This window comes from Seriola aureovittata, chromosome 14, assembly GCF_021018895.1.
Source record: "Seriola aureovittata isolate HTS-2021-v1 ecotype China chromosome 14, ASM2101889v1, whole genome shotgun sequence".
Lineage (NCBI taxonomy): Eukaryota > Metazoa > Chordata > Actinopteri > Carangiformes > Carangidae > Seriola > Seriola aureovittata.
In genome coordinates, this window is record NC_079377.1 from 19,150,180 (window position 1) to 19,176,361 (window position 26,182).

At 41.1% G+C, this 26,182-nt stretch overlaps 1 protein-coding gene across 4 annotated transcripts in view; it reads left to right on the plus strand.

Moving 5' to 3' along the window:
- The window catches only part of camkmt (calmodulin-lysine N-methyltransferase), a 137,797-nt gene that overhangs the window by 54,648 nt on the left and 56,967 nt on the right, over positions 1-26,182 (plus strand). For all 4 annotated transcript variants that reach the window (XR_008829544.1, XM_056395244.1, XM_056395243.1 and 1 more), the window contains exons 4-7: positions 15,383-15,443; positions 16,974-17,025; positions 22,499-22,562; positions 25,860-25,926. Coding sequence is in view for 3 of the 4 variants with exons in the window: in XM_056395244.1 (XP_056251219.1) it covers positions 15,383-15,443; positions 16,974-17,025; positions 22,499-22,562; positions 25,860-25,926 (244 nt within the window). In the remaining variant the exon portion in view is untranslated. The remainder of the gene's footprint in view (positions 1-15,382; positions 15,444-16,973; positions 17,026-22,498; positions 22,563-25,859; positions 25,927-26,182) is intronic.

Here is a 26,182-nt window from a genome sequence, read left to right on the forward strand (position 1 = left end):
GCCACACTGGAAAATCATGTATGTTTGAGCATTACATTCATTTAGTCCTTTTCCTGGATGATTAACCTACTTGCCTGACTTCCCATATATTGTATATATTTATAATAGCGTATATATTCATTCTTCCCACTTTCTTCAGTTTCCGTGTCTCTCTCTCTCTTCCTCTCTCAGGTATTGTGGAAGGTATTATTTTGAAGAGACCTGCCTCTATATACAGTGGGAGAAGCAGATAGAGGTAGGGAGGGAGTTAGATAGGGCTAAGTGGCCTTTTGTTGCCCCCAGGGTGTGCTCCGTTGATGTCCATGGGTGCTCTTTGTCCAGAGCTTTCACTGTGATTAGAGCGTTTGAGTTGACAATTCACTTAAGACCCCTTTTCTTTCTCTCTCTCTCCCCGTTACTCTGTCTTTCTCTCGCAACCACAAGACCCACTCGTCCCTTTACCCTCTATTCCCTCCTCTCGCACACACACTCTCAGGGTGTATTACCTGTTCTTGTAATGCAGTTAAGCTCAGCTAGAAGCCTTTCCTCGTAATACCACTTAATTCCCCATGTGGCAGCCAAGGTAAATGCAGTGAGGGAAAGAGAGAGAGAGTGGTGACCAGGGATGGTGGTGGGGTGAGATGGGGAACGAGTGGAGAAAGACAGTGGGGAGATGAGTGAGGAGGAGTGGGAAAGGTACCCGTCCACGCTGCTGCTGCTTGGTGGGCCCTAGCCAATGACCCAGTGTGATAATGGCTTTGATTGCAGAAGACCAGCGTGCCTCTGCCTGAGAGTCTCATGTAAAATATGGGATATTTCGTAAAGGCAATAAATACATGAGGTTGAGAGAGGTGGGAAGTGGAAGGTGGGGAAGGCTCCCCTTGGATTAGTCCTGCTGTAATGCTGCGTTCCTTACAACTAGAAAAGTATGACTATTCAACCTCCTTCTGGGAAAATGCAGTGGAATGCCACTTAATGTCAGTGTTTCCGACTAGCAGATTTAGGTAGGTGTCAGCAAGGCGTCTGACTTCACTGACAGGCAGTCGTTTTACATCATCACAGGTACACAAAGGAGGCTGTACAGTGGGATTTAAAATTGTTAAGTTATTTAATTGTTGAATCAAGTTTCCTGCAAGACAGGTGTGTAACTTCATCTAGTAATCATTAAATGTCACTCGTAGTTATTTTAGTAAGCAAATGAATGTGAAAGGCCATTAAAGCATCCATGCTCCTTATCCTTTTGGTGAGGTGGATGACTGTAGAGCTGAAACGACTGGAAAAATTAGTTTATTGACAAAAAATCAGTAGGAAACTATCAACATTTTATTATTTAAAGATTAATAAAGAAATGAAGACAGTTTAAAGGTTAAGTGTCAAAAAATGACTAGTTTCTATAAACTAAATGGTAAATTGTGGTGGGCATATTTTACTATTATCTGACATTTTATAGACCAAATGATGAATTGAGAAATAATGGTTGGTGAAAATAATCAATTCATTTTGATGTCAACTACACACCTGTTAAGTTTCATGACTGTATCTCACATGGTGGCGACTCTATTGATGATGTGACATATAAACACACCTGCCAGAGCATTCAAAACCACCTCTGTGGTAGTTTCTGCTACATTAGGTTTCTCTAGGACCTTTTGCCCTGACAACACACACACACACACACACACACACACACACACACACACACACACACACACACACACACACACACACACACACACACAGGCTGATAATAATTCAGAACTGGTTTTGCAAATGAAAAAAGTATTTTTGCTGCTGTTCTATCTTTGTTCCTGTCTACTCTTTCTCCCCGATCTAGTAGCCAGTAGACAGAGATGGACAAAGACAGGAGGGGATAAGAGAAAAAGAAAGAGTAGAGGAGAAAATAACAAAGTGACAGAGAAAACACGAAGGAAGGAGAAAAGGATAGGGAGAAGGGGGGGGGGGGGTTGACATTGCTCCTGGGTTAGTACTCCAAAACGGAGTGCTAAAATCATTTCAGCTCAGATAAAGCTCTGGCCACTGCCAGGCCGCCCCAGGATATCTGCCCTGCTCATCTGCCTCTCCAATGAAATGCTTGCACACAGGGAGCCTTCAGGCAGCCTGCCACACACACATGTGGACGCGCCCGCACACACAGATGCAAATCCACACACAGACACCAACTCATTCGGAAATACACACGGCCACTGCTATATCACGTGCACACACTCGCTGGCCTCTCATAGCGAGTTTGTCGCAGTGCAGTTTATTTCAGTTGAGAGAGAGAGAGAGAGAGAGAGCAGCAGAGAGCCCCGGGGATCTCCTTCCTCTTCTGAACATCCCAAATTAACACCCTGCCACCACCACTCCTCCTTCCAATCACCACTGCCCACACCTGTTTGAATCATCTGTACTTTTAGCTCACATATTCACCCCCGTCACCCCATTAACCTCCTCCCTACCCTGCTCTCACCTTCTCATAAACTGCTTTCACCCCTCACTCACCACTGGTCTTTTGCTCAGAAGTTCAGCCTCATCTTTTTGTGTCTGAGTCTGAAAGCATTTCAGTTTACTCACTGTAAAGTCATTCATAGAGGTACTGTGGCTTGTTTTCCTTGCCAAATGTTCAAAGTCAGTGTTGTGACTAAATTCTGACCAAAACCACAGACGTCACCTTGGTCTGATATCTAATATCTCTTCAATGGCTGGACTGTGACCATTTTCAATAGGGGCTCAATGAGGTGATTCAGTTGACAAACTATTAAAGTCAAATCAGAGCAAAATTATGTTGACCGTTTTGTGCCAACAAAGGGAGGAAGTCTTTGCATCCAGTTTTTGAATTAATTGCAAATCTTCAGTCATTATTAATGTAAAAGCATTGAATAAATTCTAAATGTCATTCATCTTTTTCACAGAAAGGGAAAGCAGCTGCTCAATTGCACATGCAAGCCACCAGATATGTCCTTAGGAAATTTAAATCAGACAGCTTGATGTTGGTTGGACCATGAACCTATGTGGCCAATCACAGGCTGGAGCGAGCCTACAGGCAGCCAATGATTCAGGTGGATCAGCACAGCACAAACAAGCCGCTGTAGAGCCGCTGCAGAACCAAAACATCCTCTGGTCTCTTGTTCAGTCCAACATTGTGTCCAACACAAAGCCTTGTCTATCCTAAAACTATGAATCAACAAGCTTTGGTAAACAATAAGTTAGTAATTATCCATGAGAAATCATCAACCCATCCATTAATCCATCATCAATACGGCATCCATTGTATTAAGTGTGATCACAGTGGGGGGTGAAGTGAATAAGACCAAAGATGAAATGGTTCTTAGTTGATTAAACAGTTGGTATTTGTCATAGTCAATTAATCATTTAAGTATTTAAGTAATATCTTGAGTTGAATTTTGGACTGTTGATCAGACAGACATTTCAAGACATCACCTAATGAATTGATAAATCAAAAAAGTTATTGTCAGATCAAACGATAATGTAAAGAATCCTTAGTTGCAGCCTCTGATCTTTTAAAGAAAAATGTTGTTAAGTGACATATTATTGTACTTAAGCAAGGCATATAATCCAGGCATTGGATGTATTAGACCCTCTTCAATGTATTGCTACAGGTTATGGCCAGTTTACACAGTTAAAACACATTCCACAGTCATTTTGGCAGGCTGCCCCTCAGCCACACTGTCTTCACATCCAGAACTCTTGTTTACCCTCCACCTCCCCTTTGCTCCGTATAACTCCCCCACCCCCCACCCCTCCCATCTCCTTCTCCTCTCCTCTTCCCTCAGCACCACTTCACCAAGATAGAAAATCTGGGTCTCATGTTTAAGGCATCAGAGCAGTTGTTGGGCAGACTCCTGGATGTGATTTCTGAGTCCTTCCTCACTCGCCCACCTCCCCGTCTCTGTCACGCTCCCTGAATATATCCTTTTCTCTCCACGTCAGTCGCCTCCCTTTTTGAATTTTGATCACGTTGTGGTATACAACTCATAATCGTTTCCTGCTCACACAAGTACAACCACAAATATTGGACATTTTTTTGCCCCCCCCCCCAAAAAAAAAACCAAAAACAAAAACAAAACTGTACTGGCTGTTTAGATTGACACACATATAATAGAAACATTAACCAATGAGGTGGCAGGTGGCAGAAACAATCTCACCATCAAGGTCAATGTAGTACTTGAAAGCTTTGGACCTTCATGAGCAGATGGAATTTTCTCATTGTCTTTGAACAATTGAACAACATTAAATAAAAAAGAATAGATAAGAATAAATAAAATTAGGATCCCTTAAATCAAATAATTATATGGACAATACCATTGCATGCAGGAACTGAAATGTACATATGACATTGCACATATCTTCCCACTCTTCACTAGATAGGGTTAAACTAGGGTTATAGGGTTATATCCATTATTTTACTGGTAGGTTGGTTATACATGACCTTGAATCTCATCTTATTTTATCAAAAGTCTTTTCAAAGTAAGCAATAAATACAAGCTCAGATTTTCATATAGTCTATGATATCAAGAAGATTTTATCACCAGTAAAGCTATTCAATCATATTTTATAGTATCACCAGTAATTCTTTTTATTCTCAATGCAATACATTTAGAGAGGAAGAGAGTATCACAGCAGAGCAGTGTCAGTGGTCTCCAATGTTTCATATAAATACGGGTCTTTATACTGCCCCTCTGGGTCTTGCTTTAGGAGTAGTGACGATGCCCTCTTTCTGCGTGTCTGATAGAATTCCCTGAGTAAAAGAGGAGTGAAAAGATGCCATCACCTCAATAGGAATGCCATCCATCCCAGGTGATTTACCAGAGGGGAAAGAGTAGATGGCATCAATTAATTCTCTTTCTAAAATTTCACCTTCACAACTTAATTGCATATGTATTGAAAATATATGATCATAGTTCACCCAAAAATAACCAAAAAATAATTCAGTATCAGAGGCAGAGAGGCTTTAGCTCCCTCTCGAGAGAAAATAAAGCTTTGAAATAATCCACCTCCTCACATAATGTTTCCTGTGGAGATGGAAGTACAACGCCATTTGTGGTACACCGGTTCATTATGTTTTTCTTGGCAGAATGGCTTTGATTTAATCTTAAAAAATGAGCAGTGCATTTCTCCTCTTTTTCCCTCCAAGTGGCTCAAGATCTATTGATAATACTATTTAAATGGCCACAGTAAATTCTCCTGTTCCAGTTGTTTTTTTGTTATTAGATAAGTTGTTTGTATGGAATGCAATTGAATTTCATCCAGCCATATATTCAGTTCATTTATCTCATCCATTAAACTCGTCTCCTTCATCAGATAATTGTTTTCGTTTCCATAACCCCTTCTTAATGGCGTGTCCTCTAAAAGCACATTTAAAGGACTCCAGGACATTTTTTGTGCACTTTAAAGACTTTTAGTTCATTTTGGCTGAAGAGCTGCAATGATTAGTCAATCAATTGATTAGTTGGTCAACAGACCACCTTGAATATAACAGACATTTTTCACTATTTGTTGCAGCACTATTCGCAAGTTGGCATTATATTAGTACTTTTACAATCCAGACCATCATAGGTCAGAAAACATTTAAATTTTTACCTCCACCAAGGAGGTTATGTTTTCAGCCATGTCAGTTTTGTTAACAGGATTATACAAAAAGTTCTGAACCGACTCCTTACATTTTGGGGCATATCCAGATCATTTACTATGATGACTACTAGAAGGTCTGCGCTCTCTGATTTTCTGGTTTTAATTATTTTGTAGGAGTTGAATTTAATATATAGTGATGCATTATATCTTATATTCATTAAAATTGTAAATTGAAGAGAAACAAACCAGTGATCACTCAGGTAACACCAGACCAGCTGACATAGCTTCAGGTATTGTTTTGTTCTTGACTTCCACAATCTCATTTATTTGGAGATGGGGCTCATGTTTTTTAGGCAAAGCCCACACAGGGCACCAATTTTAGCTGAAACAGGTGCTTTTGATGTCAAATAGGGTGACACTTGTATTAAAATGACTAGGTGGTAAAAATTTCTATCCTACCTATCATCAGACCTCACAGTAACAGGGTACTGACAGTGAAACCAAAAAAGGGAACAGTTTTCAGTCAGATATTCTTTTAATTTCAAATTGAAGATAACACATCATATTGGTTCACATTCAGAGAGAACAAGGCAGGGCGAAGGCAGGGAGGGGCTCAGTGGCAGCTGTCATGTTTTCTTATATTGCTTTATTCTTTCTCCATGATCCAAGAAACAAGAACCTCTCATCAGTCATTTTAATCTCAACTGTCCTATTCATCTCCTCCCTGCACCCTTTTCTCATTTCCTACCTTCTTTTCTCCTCCTCTATCTCCTTCCCGTTGCTGACTCCTCCCTCTCTCCTGGCCCCTTCACCCTCCCAGTCTCTCCTCTTTTTTACTCACACTATCCCAACTCTTTTCTCCCTTTCTTTCTTTCGCTACTCTCTATCCTTCTCTTCTTCAGTCCCCTCCATTTCCCTCCCTTTCTCTTTCTGCTGTCCTAATTGTTTATATACATTAACATTCAAGAAACTAGATAGCTTGGTGCAGGTGACACCCTGTAATTTGACATCCTTGCCTTTCTCCAAGGAAGGAGAGAGATGCAATCTATGGCAATCTACATTGTGTGTGTGTGTGTGTGTGTGTGTGTGTGTGGTGTGTGTGTGTGTGTGTGTGTGTGTGTGTGCGTGCACGCAGTGTAATCTGGGGTTGTCACATGGCCCCATGCCACTCTCCGTATGCTAATCAATGAATGAAGCTCTGCAAAGCTCTCGTCTGCCAGCTAAACCCCACACCTCAGTGCTGATATGTCTATTAGCCACATGTCAAACTCCCTCTTTGTTTCTGCCTTCCCCTGTCTCTCCCCACATCTCATTGCCTCCTCTCTCATCCGATCGTTCCTCCTCTCTGTAATTCTCTGCCACTGTATCTCTGTCACTCCCTCTCTCATATTTCTTTTTCCACACTTTATTTGACTCTCCTCCTGTAACCCTCACTTCCCCTGGAAACTGGCTCTGTACTGACAATGGTTGCGCACCAGATGTAATTTCATCAAGTGCACTCTCTGCCTCCATTCACTGTCAATGAGAAGTGCAGTACATGATGGGATAGGTGGTGAAGGAAGCCAGTTTATGATTAAAAAAGAGTTGATAAACATTGATATTATGTAAACTAGAACATGAGTTAAAGCTAGAGAACCCTTTTTTTTGGCCTGCTTTTAAAAAAGAAGGTGATGGGAATAAAAAAGGAAAGATGTGTAGATTTAGTAAAGCATATCACCTATTTTTATTGGTTTATAAGGGTTGGTATTATTTAGACTGACCAATACTGAATTTTTGTGGCCAATACTGATATCCTTCCGAGAGTTCTAAAACTGATCACATTATATTGTCCAGTTGTTTGGGTTTTTTTCTTTTTTTTTTTCCAAATTGAACACTTAACATAAGCAAAGAATGTTGATTATCTTGATCAATCACTTTGGTGAATGGGACATTTTACATTGAGAAACTCAACTTGTCAGTGGTTAAATGTTTCTAAATGATCTCAGACCCAGTTTGGCATTTCTGTACTGCAATTCCTTGTCACCTTTAGGCAGATACTTACAGGCCGATTCAAGCAATATTACTTTTATTGGCTGATAGGACTTGGCCAATCGGTCTAATGTTGTGAAACATTATCTGAAGCAGGTACTGCAGTAGTGTCCACTGCAACAGTAACCATCAGATGGTATTCAGGAAAAGAGTCATGTAGGCAGACATGCTGACAGACAGGTAGAGGACAGATAAAATGTTATGTTGCTGTGCATTTGTTTCAATACCTTTGCAAGCTTTAAGACACGATGACAGACAGTTACACAGACAGATGGACAGACAGGCGGGAACCAGGAAGACAAGAAGGCAAGCAGACAGTTAAAGGGGCAGTTAGACAGGCAGTTATCCCTGGCATTTTGCAGCAGATAAGTAAGCTATCAAAGGAGGGGGATAAATAGCAGAGTAAAGATTGGTCCCGGCCCCCTCAGAGAGGAGCGGGGGGCCACAATGCAGGCGTGGTGGGCAGATAGCCCCCTGCTCTCATTATACTCTGCCTAATCCAAAACGATGTTTACTCAGGGAGAGAGAGAGAGAGAGAAGGGCCACGCTTATCGAAGCCTCGCACGGTCCTCCGAGCATGTGTGCAAGTGTGCGCGCGCGCGTGTGTGTTTGTGTGATTGTGTGTGTGTGTCTGTGTGTGTGTGTGTGTGTGTGTGTGTGAATGCGCGTTAAAATGAGCCTATTCCAATGGAAAAAGGGATCAGGAGTGTCTCCAAGGCAGACTCTGTTGGCTAGAATGTCGATGCTTATCACACACTGCCTGGCTCTTCTGGTGAAAGGCGAATACTATTAAACTACTAATAACTATAAACTATAAACTATTTACCTCGAATTTACTATTTACTATTTACTATTCAAACATACTTCTAAAGAACAGTATTGCAGTTGTTAGTTTGGTGTGCCTAGCCACCTCCCAAATGCATGTTTTGTTGTAGATTGATAGTGTTTTGTATGATAATGTATATCAAAATGTCAGTCCCAGAATGCACAGCAGTCTGGAAAACAGACTTTTGCTGTTGTGTATCATTCAATATCAAAATACAGAGTCCAAACCGTAAAAGTGTTACCTTTGACAAAGTACCATATCTTTTTGTCACAGAGATCTGACTGTTTGTCAGTTTAACCTCTGAGCTACCAGTGGTAACACAAAGTAGATGCAGAAACCGGCTCTTTCACGCCTCAGTGCGGTACCATGAGCACACGCACATGTGCATACCCATACTCACAAATGCACACATTTTTTACCTCTGTGCACAATCTTCTTCAATCTGTCTCTGTCGTCTCACACACATGCAACACACACACACACGCACACGCAGACATCAGCTCTTTGGTCTTGTGAACTGTGTGCACCCTGTCTAGGCTGGCCCGGGTAATCCTGGCCTCCACTAAAGTAGCCGTGTGAGAGGACAGATTGTCAGTTGATCATGGCCAGCAGAGAGCCTTATCCCTTATTGGATCGGCCATGGAGGAGGCTTAGGAATTATCTGAGGCCTCGCTTAATGTGGAGACGGATCACCGCCAGAGAGCCACGGAGCCTGAAGACACGCTGGGCCTGAAGGGAGAGAAGGGTGTGTGTGTGTGTGTGTGTGTGTGTGTGTGTGTGTGTGTGTGTGTGTGTGTGTGCATGAGAACAAAACCAACAGAGAGGTGTGTGTTTGTGTGTATCAGTATGTAATAGTGATAGAGTCGTGTGTGTGTGTGTTTTTGTGGGTGTGTGTGTGTGTGGGTGTGTGTCTGCACAAAGCAACATCACGGCCCACTTAACCCCATCTTGACACCTCTCTCTCATTCCCCTTCTGTGCTTAGTCTATTTTTTTGCCACCCATTCCTGTCCTCCATCCTCCCTCCCTCCTATGACTCCTCTCATCCCCATTCCTCCTTTTTCTCCTTGTCACTCCTCTCTCTGCTTTTCTACCTAACCGTTCTCCAGCCCATCGTATGCACCCTATCTTTCATTTTGCTTTGACTTCCAACTGACTTTCTCCCTCCTCCTCTCTCCATCATCTCCCTTTCTATTGCTCTTTGTCACTGCTCTTCTGTTCACCTTTTCCGCATTCTCCTCTTCATTGCTGCATCCCTCTCTGCTCTGATCACCTTCCTCCTCCTTGTCTGCTCCTCTTCTATCTCTTCCTCTTCTCACCTTATCCCCTCAGCCATGGGAATGCCTTCATAGCCTTATACAGTAGCATTCTCCCCTTCGCAGGAGACCTGACAGTGGCTGAGGAAAGAAGGGACATTTTATTTCCTGAAGAAAAAAAAAAAAAACAGACCTAGAATGCTGTTTTGTTAAGAAAAACCAAAGCCGTCAGAGGGCCTTGTGAAACTGCAAACACAGCAGCTGGCATCAATGTGTTTTATTGAACCATGAAGCAAACACAGTGGTCATCTCCAGGTTTGTATGTAAACTGATCTTTCTGATGGTAAATGCAGAGTTGTCAGAGATAATTTAGAATATGTCAGACCTACAAAAGACCACCTGTCCTTTAATATTTGGATGTGAGGAGCTCTTGAAATTTGTAGACATTGAAATAGAGTGAAAAGCAGCAATCAATATTCTTTTATAGCACCAGTCCACCTCAACAGATTCTGTTATCTTTTCAATGAAAGTGTTCAGGCTCTGTTTAATTAGTTTGTCTCACTGAGAACAGAGTTATGGCTTCATCCCAAGAACTTTTGGCTTAGCTTGGCTTGGCTAGTCAGCTATTTTAGTTGCCTCTCCTGAAATAGTACCTGGATCCCCGTCAGATATTTGAAATAGTCCTTTAGTTAATCCCATCTCTGCTGGCTGATCCCTGGCCCAGGAACACCTTGGGATCTCCCAGGAAGACTTGGAAGAAGTGGGTGGGGATAAAGATGCCTGGGTTACTGTGTTACCTTTCTTAGTCTGCTGCCAGCATAGCCCAGTTCTGGAGCAGCAGAAAACAGAGCAAGGGGTGGATAATTCCATCCCTGTGCATGTGATTACTGACAGCTACTGAGGCCAGATTAGCACTGCCATAAGTCCTGGAGTTCCCAGGGTCGGACCCAGGTCACCATGATGTGGAGGGATGAGGGTTTAGGACGATGGCATTATACTGTAGTTTCAATAGATACTGTAGCTGCAGCCAAGAAATTTGATTAGTTCTGCACACGTCCTACCACCAGTACTTGTAAAATTATGAGTTTATAAAACACACCAGGAACAAAGCATGTCTGTAGGACTTGTATCTAACCAAGCACTCAAGAAATACATGGACAGCATGCAACTGGTTACAGCTGTTTTGTCTCAACCCTAGGTCTTCATTAGATATAATACCATAGAAAAAAAGGTGTATAACGATCTATTTAGAGGTATAATGGCCTTTTCTGCCTCAGCAAGTTTGGCAGATACAATTGAGATAACTTAAAGTACTGAAAAATATCAGTCAATGAAGCAGAAACTGTACAACGGACCTGCAAACCAATGATAATTATAGTGCTTATTTTTCTCAAGGATAAGTGTATTGAGATCATATCACTGATCTATCTTTGGAAACAAAGTTGTTTAATTACTTTTCAGCCAGAAAACTGCCTTCACTTAAAAAGTGTCAAGTAACAAGTCATAAGTAATAAAATAATATGTCCTTCACATGAAATTGGTTCGAACTCTGATAATAAAAATAAAGATAATAATGCTGCCACACAATAAAAATAAAACATTTGTTCTGTCCATAGAAATTGCTCTTAGGTTATATGTATATATATATGCAGGTTGCCTGTACATAGACTTTAAAGTGTGCTTTAAAATAATAATAATCTTTATTTATAGAGCACTTTTTAAAATCCATACTACAAAGTGCTTGCCATGGCAGACATGGTTTCATAGAAAAGAAAAACCGACAAAGTAATTAGGTGTATAAAAACCAATACAGAGTCATTTAAAAAGAAAAAACAGGTCAAGGGAAAGTAAAACCTAAGTAAAATCAGGAATTCCAATAAAAAAATTTTAAGAAGGGATTAAAGGAGGTCACAGACTCAGCAAACCTGATTTTCCTCAGGCAGATTGTTGCCCAGCCTCGGGACCCAAACACTCTGTCACCTTTGAATAACATAAAACAACATAACAATAAAACAGTGAATACAATTACATGTTTTCATGCCTCTCAATGGCATGAATAAGACACTCCATAGGGCAAAATATTTTGCAGAAGTACAATTGGCAAACCCTCACCTGTACAAAAAGGAACACATGTGCAACAGACATCCAAAGCCCCGCAGTACAACATGCACAGCGTCCGGTTCAAAGGATTTAATTGTTCCTGCACCAGCAGTAGCAACCCAGAGGCGAGTTAACCATCTTTTTAGCACACAACCCCAATATGCCACACATATTGTTTTCGGGGTAACACCATTGACAAGGTTTAGTGCTTGGGACTGATAACTATATTAAGCTGACACACACACACACACACACACACACACAGACACACACACACACACACACACACACAGACACAGCAACACTGCTTCCTTTTCTCATCTAGTAATTGAAGGTGAGAAATAATTTCATTATCCTCAGGAAGAGTAATCTGCTCTCTACTCCTGATCCCTTCATTTCCTACAGTGCACCTCAACCTGGGAGGCAAACACACACCAACAGGCACCGCATACTTATCACACATGCATGCGCACACATGCACAAACACACAGACACAAACACCTTGCACACATTGCTCCTGTCACCCTGGGCTATTAATGTTATTGGAGTTGGGGATTAACCATCAGATTCACATATGCTTTTCAAAGCTTTATTACTTAGTGCTGTCTGTCTTGCTCTCTCTTGCACACATGAATGTGTTCACACTCACCTGCACACACACAGGCACATAACTTTCGTGGACAGAAACAGGCTCTGAGTAGAGGATATGACAACATGGCAAGGCATATCAGGTTTTAGCACTTTACATGATTGTGAATGGACTAAACAATGTTATCTGGTATTATTATTCTTGATATCATAATCACAGATGGCCTTGAGGCATCTTGGTTTAACACATACAGATGTGCACTCTCTTTTAGGGATGTGTAGACACCCCAAAAGGAAAAAAAGAAGAAGGTTTTTTTTTTTTTTTTTTTTTTTTTTACCCCTAATCCTCCCCCTGTGGAGATGAAAGATTAACTCAACCCACACAGCTCACATATTAGAAGCCACTCATGACTTGTAGACATCATCAGAAATCAACAGCAGGACGAAAACCGAAAGAAACTGCAGATGCGTGTGTGTGTGTGAGGATCATCATTTTTCCTCTTCTGCTTATGTTGTTAGATGGTGGATCACACCCAGTTTAATGTTGCATTACCACCCTCTACTGTTCATCTACCCAAGATGCTTTGGGTGGCCCCTTGATGTCAAGTGTCATGGTGACACACATCTGTGGACATAGTGGGGAGGGGCTAAAGTGTCATTTCACAGGGCAAAGGTTTGTGTCGGGCTGCCATTATGTTTCACATGAGCAAGCAATCTGAAGGGGAGGGGTCACAGTTAACAGGGGGGAGGGAAGAATCATGATGCAGCTTCAGACACACATTACCCCACACACACACACACAGTTTAGAGGGGTCCCAATTCCACTTACACATATAAGACTTGACAACGGCATCTAAAATCTGCATTACGATGAATTGACAAATGTAACAATGAGTATTTTTTAAATTCATCAATACACGACATTTCCTTCATTGTGCCATCTTACTTTTTATGTGTCTGGATTAACTACACTATGACGAGTTAAAGCATGAACCGGCTCTTCCGTTGGTTTATTAGTTGTTAGTTGTTTTTATTTCATAAGCTCAACTATATTGGATCCAGGCAATTTATTTGTTGAAAATTTGGATGAGAGTAAATTTAGCAATAAAGATTTTAATGTTGCTTATTTAATGAATGTGGTTCATTGTTTAGCCTCACAAGGTTACAAGGTTAGGGATGTTCTGTATTCTTCTTCTTGTCCAAAGCCATCAACAAGCCACACCAATGCACTGGATGACATTTTACTTAGACTTAATTTCCCATGAACCATTCTGCTGGTGTAGATATTCCTTATTGCACCAAATGTTTATTGATTCTCACTGAAAATACTTCCCAACAAATACACTGCTTACTCCGTTTTGTCTAACATTTGCCAAAACTTGTGGTGTGACCATTGTACTTGGCCCTTTAAAAAAAACCAATTAACCTTTGCCCCATTTTTAGAGATTAATGTCTTTAGTAGTATCAAATCCTTTAAATATCCTTTAAACACTTACTCAGTGAGAATGAAATATCTTAGATTATGAAACATGATAGAATAAAAATATTTACGTGAACGTGATGAGTTTTGTGTGCTGTGAGACAAGCACTTGGCTGAAGGGGAGTAACAGATGAAATTCAAAATGTCACATTATTTAAGCCTTATATGTCTTGACATTCTGTAGACACATAGTATAGCTACTCTTGCTGTCAATGTATTTGTATGTGTTTGCGTGCGTGTGCTATATGTGTGTGTGTGTGTGTGTGTGTGTGTGTGTGTGTGTGTGTGTGTGTGTGTGTGTGTGCTGTCAGGCCAAGACGTAGAAAGCGTGTTTTTTTCTAATGGGGAAAAGGAATATTTGGACATTTTATCAATAGGCATTATTAAATCCTGCTTGCTTGAGCTAATCTTGGCGGACCGCAGCGAGAGGGAAGAGAGAGAGCTTGAGCGAGCGAGAGAGATAGACACAGAGAGGGAGAGTGAGAGAGCAGTGATGTCTGCCCCATGAGGTGAAGAGAGACCGCCTGTAAGCTGCTTATTATATCGACTACCACCTTTTCTCTCTCCTCCTCTAACCCTCCCTTCCTGCCTCCCCGGTTTTCTCTTGTTACCTCGCTCATTTTCTATCTCTGTCTCTCTCCCTTGCTCGCTTTCTCCAACTCATTCTATATCCCCTTATTCTTTTTTCTCAACAACTCCTTCATATAAACACAGACACACACACACACACACGCACACATATAGATGTATATGCGCAGACACACACAGACGGCACCAAGCTGAACCTTCTTGTTCAAAGCCAGGAGCAAAAAGCTGAAGTTTTATTCAAATGAATGTTTACTTCTTCTACTGCCAAGATGTGTGTATTTGTCTGTGGGTGTGTGTGTGTATGTATGTATGTGTGTGTGTTGAGAGAAAGGAAAAATAGCAGCAAGTATGCAAGTGTGTGTGGGTACGTGTGTGTGTGTGTGTGTGTGTGTGTGTGTGTGTGTGTGCGTGTTAGTGTGTGTTACATGCACAGCAGAAGGAGAAGGGCTGACAGTAGGTGATAAGCCAGACAGGCCTGCACGCTGTGATTATCACCCACCGGACCCCCTGTCACACACATAAACACACACACACACACACACACACACACACACACACACACACACACACGCACACACACACACCCTTGTATAGACGGTGCCCAATGAGAGAGTGTGTTGCAAGGATTTAGGATAGACAGACGGACAGACAGACAAACAGAGACAGAGAAGCCTTGGATCACAGGCAAGGTGGAAACCACAAGAGAAGCAAATGAACACAGACTGGAAATGACAATGAATCCAATTATGTTTCACTGAACGCTCATTGTTTCTATTTCACTTTTCTATCAATATTAATGTGTTTTGATGTTTAGACACGGGAATCAAAGCAGGGTGTCACACTAGAGACGCTCGATAAATGTTTGCAAATAAATATCTGTTGCTGAAATGTAACATCAGTCGGGCGTTATGAGTGAATAACCCAGTGTTGCTCTCTTTTTGACTTAGGTGTGTGGCCGTCTGAAGAGGTGATGGCTCATTACTGCCTGCAGAAACGTCACATGTTCAAGTGAGTTATTCCTCTCTTTTAACTTGCTCACTCCATCGTCATCCACAAAACAAAGACAAACAGCTGTGATCAATTACATACATGTAGATTACAACATGTATGTTGTAATCTTGTTTTTAATATTGTATATAAACTTTTGTTTGCACGTTGGGGTACATTATTATCTAATTCAGATTTCCCATAAGAGTTTTTCATTTTTTTGTAAGAGTTTGACATCAGTAAAACATTTACCACCTAAATTTAGAGATGTTTTTGTTATTGTGAGCAAGTCAGAAAGATGCTTGGCAGCACATAATGGCCTTCTTTCAACCATGTTTTATTTCACATGAAACTTGCTGCATGACAGGAAATTGCTTTATGATACAAAACAGGGAGAGGGCCATCATTCTTCCGGCGCAAAATTATTACAACTACCAGTAGAGAAAGGCTGGAAAACTCGCTTTGAAAATGTTTCTCCTCTTCAGCAAAATTAAAGAGAAAATTGAAAATACAAATTACTATCAGTGAGGTGGAGGGAGGTGAAGTTACAACGGCCTGGGAATGCTAACAGATAGCTGTTGTGAGATAAAGGTGTCCATTTCATATTTTATCGAATATAATTACACCAAAATATATCAATTCTTCTACATTCCTTTGTTAATCTACGTCATTGAGACAGTAAGTTTAAAAATGTTGTTCTCAGAGAACCAGTCAGCGCCACCTCTTTACTGGGAATCCCTCTCATTTAAATGTGACTGGGACCCGCCGTAAAGGCGGGATACCGGTGTCGCTCTGTACCTTTCCATGCCACGCTGCGTTGTTCTGTGCTGCTCTTTCGCCTGCTCCCATCTGCTGAGCACTGGCCTGCCCTGCAGCACAGGGCTGAAAAGCACCCAGGCACCTTTGATTTCCACTCAAGGTGGAACATCAACCTTTGATTTCCTGTTTTAACATTCAAGAGGCGGGAGGCGAGGAAGAGAGGGGTATTGATCAGAGCAGCATAGTGAAGGTCAGAAAGAGAGGGAGGGAGGCAGGGAGGGATGAAAGAGGACAGGGGTAGAGATGGAGGGGAAGGGGAGATGAAAGGAGGAAGAGGATGGAGAGAGGGGTTGAATGAGCATGCAAGCTACAGGATTCTGTGTGTGTGTGTGTGTCTGTGTGTATGTCTGTGTGTGTGCGTGCGTTTGCGTGTGTGAGAGAGAGAGAGAGTGAGTGTGTGTTTTCTCAGATTTCCTGCTGATTGAGCTTGTGCTTCTCAATGTTCAGTATTCAGCTTTCAGGTTGATGGTTGAATTGATATTTCTAACCCTGCTGTGTTTACTGTGTGTGTGTATGTGTGAGTGTGTATATGTACATCTGTGTGCTTCCACTGTAGAGCGTGTGTGTGTGTGTGTGTGTGTGTGTGTGTGTGTGTGTGTGTGTGTGTGTGTGTGTGTGTGTGTGTGTGTGTGTGTTACCACTTAAATTTTGAAACATTTTGAAACTGCTAGGTTTGGCTCAGCAAGGTGAATCTCACTCCCACTCGTCTCTCTCTTCTTCTCTGTGTCTCAGGGGTGCAGTGTGTGAGTTAGGGGGAGGTATGACTTGTCTTGCGGGGCTCATGGTAAGTGACACACACACACACACACACACACACACACACACGCACAAAGACACACTCACACTTTTAGAGAAGTGACTTAGCTTCCCTAATGAAACTGTCCGTCACCAATCAATACACAGATAACATGTGCCTCCATACCTGTTCATATCCAATATCATTCATTTTTTGTGTGCCTGTATATGTCACAAGCATACACACTTCATACTCTTTAGCCACATTAACAGTTGGTCATATATCACTGAAGTCACATTCACAGAACATCATATGCCTGTAGCTCCTCCATGGTTGAATAACTCCTAAAATTATGAGTTGTCTCCCAAGTCTAGGAATAATTTACAAAGTATGTTAGTACAGAAACAAGCTCCTAAATCTGTAAAAAGTTGGAGGTAATCCAAGGACTTCTAAATTAGGAAGGCCTTGTCATTTTACTACTTTTGGCAATTGTCACCAAAAGTGGCTCCATGATTTCAAAAATTATAAGAATGACCTTTTTCAAGAGGGTTTTATTAAGTAGAACTATAAGTTAAAGGTCTACTGTGTCATATGTGAGGATGACAGACATTGCTAAATTACCTTGTAGTTGCTTTGATTATGAAGATGTGTTAGCAGGAATAAATATCAGTTTCAACAAGCACACAGCTGCTGGATGGATTCTGGAGTATACTTAACCCTGTTGCCAAGTTTCAAGGCTGAACTTCCAGTATCCTGGGAGGCTTCATGTCCTTGGTGGACCGCAGTGGTGGGAGACAGTCGCTCCCATGTCACAGCCACACTTTTAATTTATTACACTGTATGTAAGATCACATATTGTTTGATTATTTTCTTTATCAATTAGCTTTCATTTGTATTCTGTTTTGAATTATATTGATACCTTGATTGTTAATATGGCAACAGGGCTTCCACTTCTTACTGCTGTATTTCTATCATGACTCAAGCAACGGAGAATCAGCTAAGGCCATTCATTAAAGACAACATTATCCATAACAACAAGGTCAACCATACTTTTTCTCAGAGACAGAGTTTTCTACTCGGTAAAAGGTTTAATTTTGGTAGACTCTATGATAAGATAAAATACTTTGTCAATGTGCTCCAGGATTTCTTTCAATACCAGGCTATAGAAAGAATAGCCATGTACAACCCTGTGTGAATATATGGCAGTTTAGATGTTGGTTGTGTTACATGTGGCTGTAGTGTTTAACTCTTTTAGATTTTCTGAACTTGAAAAATATCGTAATGTGTTCGGATGTGACGCCAGTTTTTAGGATAAATTAAAGATTATTTTTGCATATATTATAAGTTGAATATATGCCTTTTTTTTTCTTTATCAACATACACATACACACAAACACACACATACAGTCACCAGACCACCCAAGTAGCGACATCTAGCCAAATGGACTAGCTACAGGCTTAAAAGCTGTCCTGCATTGACATCACAAACACACACACACACACGCTCACACACACACACACACACACACACACACACACACACACACACACACACACAGTGACACACTCAGATATACCTCAGTCTGTTAGCCATAGGGTTTATTAGCCAGGGTCTTAAGGGCCCCTCCACATAGCAGGCGTCAGTGTCCCATCGATCCGTGTGCGTATGTGTGTATGTGTGTGTGTGCGTGTGGCGCGTATGTGTGTGTGTGTGTGTGTGTGTGTGTGTGTGTGAAAGCCTGGTTTTATCTCCTGGCAGTCAATACACCATGTTTTGACATTGGTGGCTTGAGATGGAATCCTTCCTTCACACCTCTCCTTTTCCTCCTCCCTCCTTCATCCGTCACTGACACCACATTCAAGATTTTTTTTTTCTCTGCTGTCCATGTGAACAGTTAATTAATTATTCCTTTAGTTGCTGCATTTTGTCCCTCCCTTCCACCCTGCTTCTTGTCATTCACTCACCTGCTGCTTAAATTCTTTATTTTACGTCATTTTCACACCCTGATTTCATCTCCTCATTTCCTTCTTGCACATCCCCCAGGAGTGTCATGTTGAACTGCACTCTAGAATTTGAGATAATATTAGATAATTAGATTAGATAATTCTTCATCTAATGGTGATGATGTAGACCAAAGGCTTTTAAACAGTGAGGTGTGTCTCCACACAGGGGCATGGGAGGCTTGCAGGGGGTTTGACAAGAGACACGTCTGTGTGTGAGCTGCAGCAGCAGACACACAGCCCCTGGCAGCAGTTAAGGTACTTTGAAACTCTTGACACCCCACTGCCTCAATTTGCTTAAAAAATTGTACTCCCTCTCAGTTAAATCTGAACACACAGCCGTAATATAACTATTTTTAGATTCAATATGATCTAAACTTTCCAACTATATTATTACTGTATCTCAGATGATCGGTGCAAATAAACATCCACAAATTTTCTTCAGAAAATAAGAAATCAGAAAAAAACACTCCTTAAAATTCCAGAAAATCATGATCCACAGTACCGTACCACATGCAATCAAATGAAAATATGTTACTTTAACATTTCTAGCCTTATCCTCAAATTAGATAAATGAAGCCTCTCTTGGCAGACTTCAAAGCTCATGTCCTGGTCATTTCTTAATCATGGTTAACCCCCTTGAACCCTGGCTATCTACTGTGCTTTGAAAGCTACCATCTATCTCTCACAGTTTGCACTGATAAGCCTGACGGAGGTTTTAGTCCAACCTGGAGACATGGCTCTTTGGCAGGTCAGTTGGTCCGTCCATGACTTGGATCCAAACTGACATAGCTCAAGAACTACTGGATGGATGGCCGTGATATTTTGTTCAGACGTTCACGGTTCCAAGAGAAAGAATCTTAATAATCTTATTGATCCGTTCATGACCTTGCTCCACTAGCAGGTCATTTTTTTCTCTTATTCAGTGAAATATCTAAACATTGGTGGATTTGCACAAGATTTGCATCAGAGCATGGTCATGGTTCCCAGGCAATGTATTTTAACAACTCTGGTGATCCTCCAACTTTTCATCTAGTGCCAACAGCAGGCTGACAGTTGTGGTTTGGAGTGAAATATCTCGACAACTATCGGATAGATCTCCATGAAAGTTGGTACAGGCATTCATATTTCCTTAACTTAACTTTGCTGATGTCTTAACTTTTCCTCTAGTTCCACCATTAAGTCAAAATTTCAATTTGTTCAGTACTATATAATACAAGTTTATGCCCAAATACCTGCAAAACTAATGCCACTTATGATGATTTATGATTAGTGCCAATTAACAAACTCTCTCCCGACAGAGATCCGCACATCGTCATCTCTGGACATTTACAAAAAACTACTGAAAACCCACCTGTTCACCAAGGCCTATGGCCTCTAGCTCACTCATCTCCTACAGTCTCCTCCAATCATTGCCTTCCCTATTCTGTCTCATCTTGTTTTCATTTATTGGTTTTATTTATTTATTTTGTGTTTTATTACTCTGTAAAGCGGCCTTGGGTACCTTGAAAGGCACTATAAAAATCTATGTAATTATTATTATTAGCAATATTATCACTATTATTATATTGGCATTTAGCTCAAAGAAAGTTCATGGGTTCATTTGAAGTTATGATACACTACATAACTAGATTAAATAGGACTATGGGACTGTGTGTGTGTTCACAATGCCTCAAACTCCAAAGCCAGAAAACTCACTCCCTCAAACGCTACTGATCTGTAAACTCTGTGAAGAATAAAGCAAATCTCAACATGACCATTAGAATCACATTTACCACTGAACTGTATAGCTTTTAGACCAAACTTAATGGCAAATACTTAAAACTATTACACGAAACGGCCTGAATACCTCAAGTCAAGGTTCATAGCACTGTAATAATTGAAGCTGAGACAATTGCACTGATCTGCAACGACACACTTATTTTCTCTGTTAATAACTTGGCTGTCAAGTTCAAAACCCCTTCACCTCTCCATGTCTCCATTCTACAGCGCTGCACGTTTTCCCTCTCTCAACTTCTCTGACAGCAAAAAGAGTTCATACAACTCTTTGAAGTATAGGCTATATATAGATCATTTAGTATGTGTCTCATAAGGCAAATGCTTATATTCCTCTTTTTTCTTTTTTCTTTTTTTTTTTTTACCATTTTACCAATTTCCATATTAGACTGTGTCTTTTTCCCTCTCTCCTACTGGAAATCTGCTCCAATTATTCCCATCTCAGCTCTTGTTTCAGATAAGTCCAAAACTGTATTACTCTCAAAACACATAAAATGGTTTTCGGTTCGATGTCGGATTATCAACTTGACAGTGGTGTGCAGTTTGATATTTTAATAATATCTGTTGAGATCAAAATGTTTGTGAGCATTTGAAATTTGAAATCGCCTGACTCCTCGTGTGTGTGTGTAGTGTTGGTGGTGGGTGGCGGGGTGTAGCTAATGGGTTGCCAGGTTGGGCTCTTGATCTTTCAGCTGGATGCTCCGGTTCAGCCTGGAGGTTGCTTCCTCCATTTGAGCAGATGGTGGAACGCGCAGTGTTCAGTGACCCCCCCTCACACACCCTGCAGCACCTGAGCATGTGTGTGTGTCTGTGTGGGTGAAAGCACGCATGTGTGTGTGTTGATTCAGAAATTTTCATACACTGGATATACTAGATCATGTATTTTCTGTATGCCATACAAGTCAAGATTACATTGAATCAGCCATACAGAGTTTGTGCGCATACCAGCACAATAGCTACTTGCACTTACACTCACCCATGTGTTTATGCACACACACACACACACACACACACACACACACTTCTTAACAGAAATTGACAGCCTGACACACACTTGCTGATATAAAAAAGCATCTGCAAAGAAAAGAAAATGTGAAAAGATGAGGTTATAGTAAAGCACACACCTCTCTATCTATATCTCCCTCACACAGAGACGCACAGCGCAGCACAAAGCTTTCTATCCATTCTCCCGTCTCCCTCCCTCTCCCTCTCTTTCTCTTCGTCTCTCACAGTCTGCACTGCAAAGTTATATGAAGGGCATCAGGCAGGCCCGGCGAGCCGAGTGCAGAGTGACAGCGGCGAACGGAGTGATGGCTCGGCCCGATAAACACCCAGCGTCAAATGAAAAGGCTCTGCGCTTGCCATCATCCCCTGTCACAATGCAATTACTGAACAGAGTGATAGCAAGATAGCAGCCCCCACCGCTAGCCACAATGATAAAAGTATTGACTGATTTGATTGAATGATTAAAATAATGCAGACATAAAAATGGGGGTGAAGATAGAGAGGGAAATGGCAGGGAGGAGAGGGAGCAATGGAGAGAGAGGGTGGGGTGGGCCGGGCTGCCAAGAGTGAGGCTTTGTAGATATGGTTATGTCATTATTGTGTGTGTGTGTGTGTGTGTGTGTGTGTGTGTGTGTGTGTGTGTTCAGATGTTTGCTTCATCTAAGGGTGCTTTTGGTTTTGTTCTTTTGTTCTGTGTTGTTTCATTTCTCTGTCTCTTTCCTGTCTCTCTGTCTCTCAGGTTGCCATTTGTGCTGACGTGAAGGAAGTTCTGCTATCAGATGGGAACGAGAAGTCCATTCAGAGTATCCTTTCATCGTCCTCTCTCCTTCTCTTTCTGTCTATCTCTCTATCTCTGCCTTATTCCTCCAACTCACATTTATTTATATGCGTTCATATGGATTTGTTTCTGTGAATACTTGTCTTTTCTCTTGGGGTTTCAAATGGCAAATTTGTTGTTAGTTTTTGCATTCCCTTACATAAAAACCACATTCCTTCACACTCGTGTTATGTGTATGGTTTTAGCACGTCACATGTGATAAATTCAAATGATACAGATAAAAAAAAAAAAAGAAATTGAATGTAAAAAATCACATTTAAAAACATCAATTACAGGTGACTTTTTTGTAAGGGACAACAATTCCACATCTAATGTTCCGTTTTTGGGCACATGCCATGAAATCTAACATTTTCACATGTGAAGTGTAAGACTTCACATGTGAAAACATGGATTTCACATGTGCTTTTTGAGCCTGTAACATGTATACATAAATAAAATGATTGCAACTCCACAAGCAGTAATATCTTATTCTCATAGTTTCTGCTTAATCAGTCATAAATCATTGTGCCAGTTGTTATTGCCTATTAAACATCAATAAATCTCAATTGAGGCGTTGTAATCTAAACCATTATTACTGCTAGTGAATTATGATGCCATTTTAATCTCTTCTACACTGTGATCAAGATTAATTTCTCATGTGATCAATTTTTCCAGTGGCCCTGCTTTAGCTTTAAACACAACTCTTTGAGGCTGTATCATAAACTGAAACTATACCATGTACTGTAACCTCTGGGTTTCAGCCCAAGACTGGAGACTGGGATGGAGCGAAGGAAGAATAGCCATCCACCTCTTTTATCTTTAGGCAAAAGCAGCAGATGGGGCACCCACAGTGACAAATATCCAGCACTAGTGCTCAACGTGGCATCTACCAATCCTAGCTGCCCACAGTGCCAAGTTAAGAGCACAGTAATTGCCATCCTGTCAGATTTTGTTTGAGACTTCATCTAATGCTAAGGCTAGGGTTAGGGCTTGATGAGTGTTTTTGAAGCAGGAACAATCAAGGTTTGTTTAAAATGTTTTTGTGTGTGGTTAAGGTTTAGGCCTATAATTAAGTTTTTGGGACAAATCTTTAGGTCTTTTTTTTTTTTTTTGCCAACATTTGTTCTTTGAGTGGGTTATTGATCAACTCTGTCAGCTTGCAAACCATATTGTGCTTTTTTTTCCATTTCACACTTGCTCCTGTCTGATGTCCTCTTGTTTTCCCTCTTTTCTTCCATCTTCTTTCATCATTCCTGTCCTTTTTGTCCCATCCCTCCAGATCTGGCTTTATTCACTCAACAACCATACAGACAAGAAAAGGACGTTCTGACTCGTTACAGTTGTTTCACAAAAGCAGGAAATATAAATACACATTTCTTCCCCATTGACCAACGTGGCACTTCCATATTTTGCTCTGCTCACAATATATCTGTCTCAGCCAGCCACAATGCTCCTTTACTGATCACAATAAGACCAAACAATAACATTATGGAGCCTGTAAAACACACAAACACACACACGAGGGCACACAAACAATACGCCATTGACCGACTGCTTTGTTTCACAGAACAAACACATAGAGAGAATTGTAAGTGAAATCATAGCGAGAATGGATCGAACACACACAGAAATAGAGAGGCGGCGTTGAGAAAGACAGATAATTTGTTCTGGGCTCAGCCAAATTGGCCCATTCACATACTGCAGGCACTATGTGGCATTTCCTCTCACTGAGGAAGCTGTTGGTCTTAGCCTTGTGCTAATAACCACTGTTTGTCTCACATGGCCTTATTGTGCGGCTAGCGTTACAATGGAAAGAGATTGTGCGTTGAGATAGCACTCAGTTATTCAGTGAAACAGATGAGAAGATAATTCAGAGAAAGAACTTGTGAATAGACTCGACATTTAGTTACATATATTCCAGAGAATAGATTTTTCCCATTCCTGCAAAGTTGTTGATCTCATTTGTAGCGCAGGAACGCACTCAAACACACACCATAGAGAGCAGCGACTGTTGCTGTGACCTTGAATACTCATGTTGAAAATCAATTGAAGCGTTCCATTAAGAATGATTGATGCATGTCATTGGCTGTTACTTGTCCGCTACAAGTGATGGGCGCATATATTCCTCCACTTTAATGGTCAAAAATACTCAAATCTCTCTCTCTTTCACTTTTTCGTCTTTATTTCGTTGTGTGTGTTTCCAACTCCTGTGTGTGTTTTTTTGTGCGTGTGCTGACCTCTCCCCGAGTGGTGTGCTAGTGATGAGATTACAGTAAGCTGCTCTGCTCTTCGCCCTGTCACCCCTATGCATAACACACAGATGCACAGGTGTCGAGCATGTCTCTGTGTCTATGTGCACTCGTATATAAATATGTGCTAACCTACATAGTGTATCTGTGTCTGCGCGGCCTCCTTGATTTTGGATTGGCTCTCCAGCTATCAATTCATCAACTTATCACGATCTCCTGCTCTCTCTCTCTCTTTCTCTCTTTCTCTCTCTCTCTCTCTTTCTCTATCTCTCTCTATCTCGCTCGCTCCCTGTCTTTGTCGATTGGATTTGTCTCAGCTCTTTGCAGGCTTTAAAGACAAGGAAATCCTAATTGAATTGCTTTGCAACTCCACAAGCCAGTGTCTTAATAGACAACTTGACATCAATCGCCCTGCCTTTGTGCGCGTTCATCTGCATGTGTGTGTTTGCGAGAGGGACTGTGTGAGCGTGTGTGTCTGTGGTTAAAAGCCTTCCCATTGATCCAGCTAGAGGCTGCTGTGATCTGCTTCTGCAGGCAGGCTCTCTATCCCTGGAGATCATCTCTGATCATTCATGCTTTCTCTATGAAGATGTTTACCATATATATTTTTACCTAAAGGAAGTCTTACTTAGAGTTTGTGTCTTCCTGAATTTTTAACATGTGGCAATAAGTTTGCATTTGCAAAAATGTTAACTGAATTAGCAAATATGTATTAAATCCACTCTGTGTAGAATTTGATGTGATTATAACATCTTTTAAACAAACAAACAAATAAAACAAACAAATTTTAACTACTTGTGACACTGGGTGCCAGAAATGGAAATTTTCAAATTCTGTACATGGTGGCTTTAGTTTGAATTTATTTAACTGCAAGGATTCAGTGCACATCGATTCAGCAGTGGTTTTCGAAACTTTATCTGCTCACACTTCTACTACTACTACTACTACTTCATACATTAAGGGATCTTTAAGCCTGCCCTACAACCGAGGATGTAATGTGTGTCCATGATAAATCCTTGACCTTGGTGCATCAGATGTACGAGGGCTGGTCGAGAGAAACAGGCGAGCTGGAAAGTTTGGGTCAGCACATGTATCTGCCAGGTGAGACCATTTTCACAGCTCTTTATGGAAGGATGCATGACTTCTACTCTGTGCTCTTTATCACTGAGGCCAGAAAGAGGAGTGGAAAGTGTGCAGTGCTTGCTGTAGTGTTTAAATGTTTCTCTTAAAAGTGCTCACTTTGATTTGGCCCACACCATACTGTGCTGCAAGCCAACAAGTAAACATAACCTACTGTATGCCATGTAGTGGAGGTTTTTTACAGTGCCTTAAGTGCATACATTTTTAGTTTGGGTGG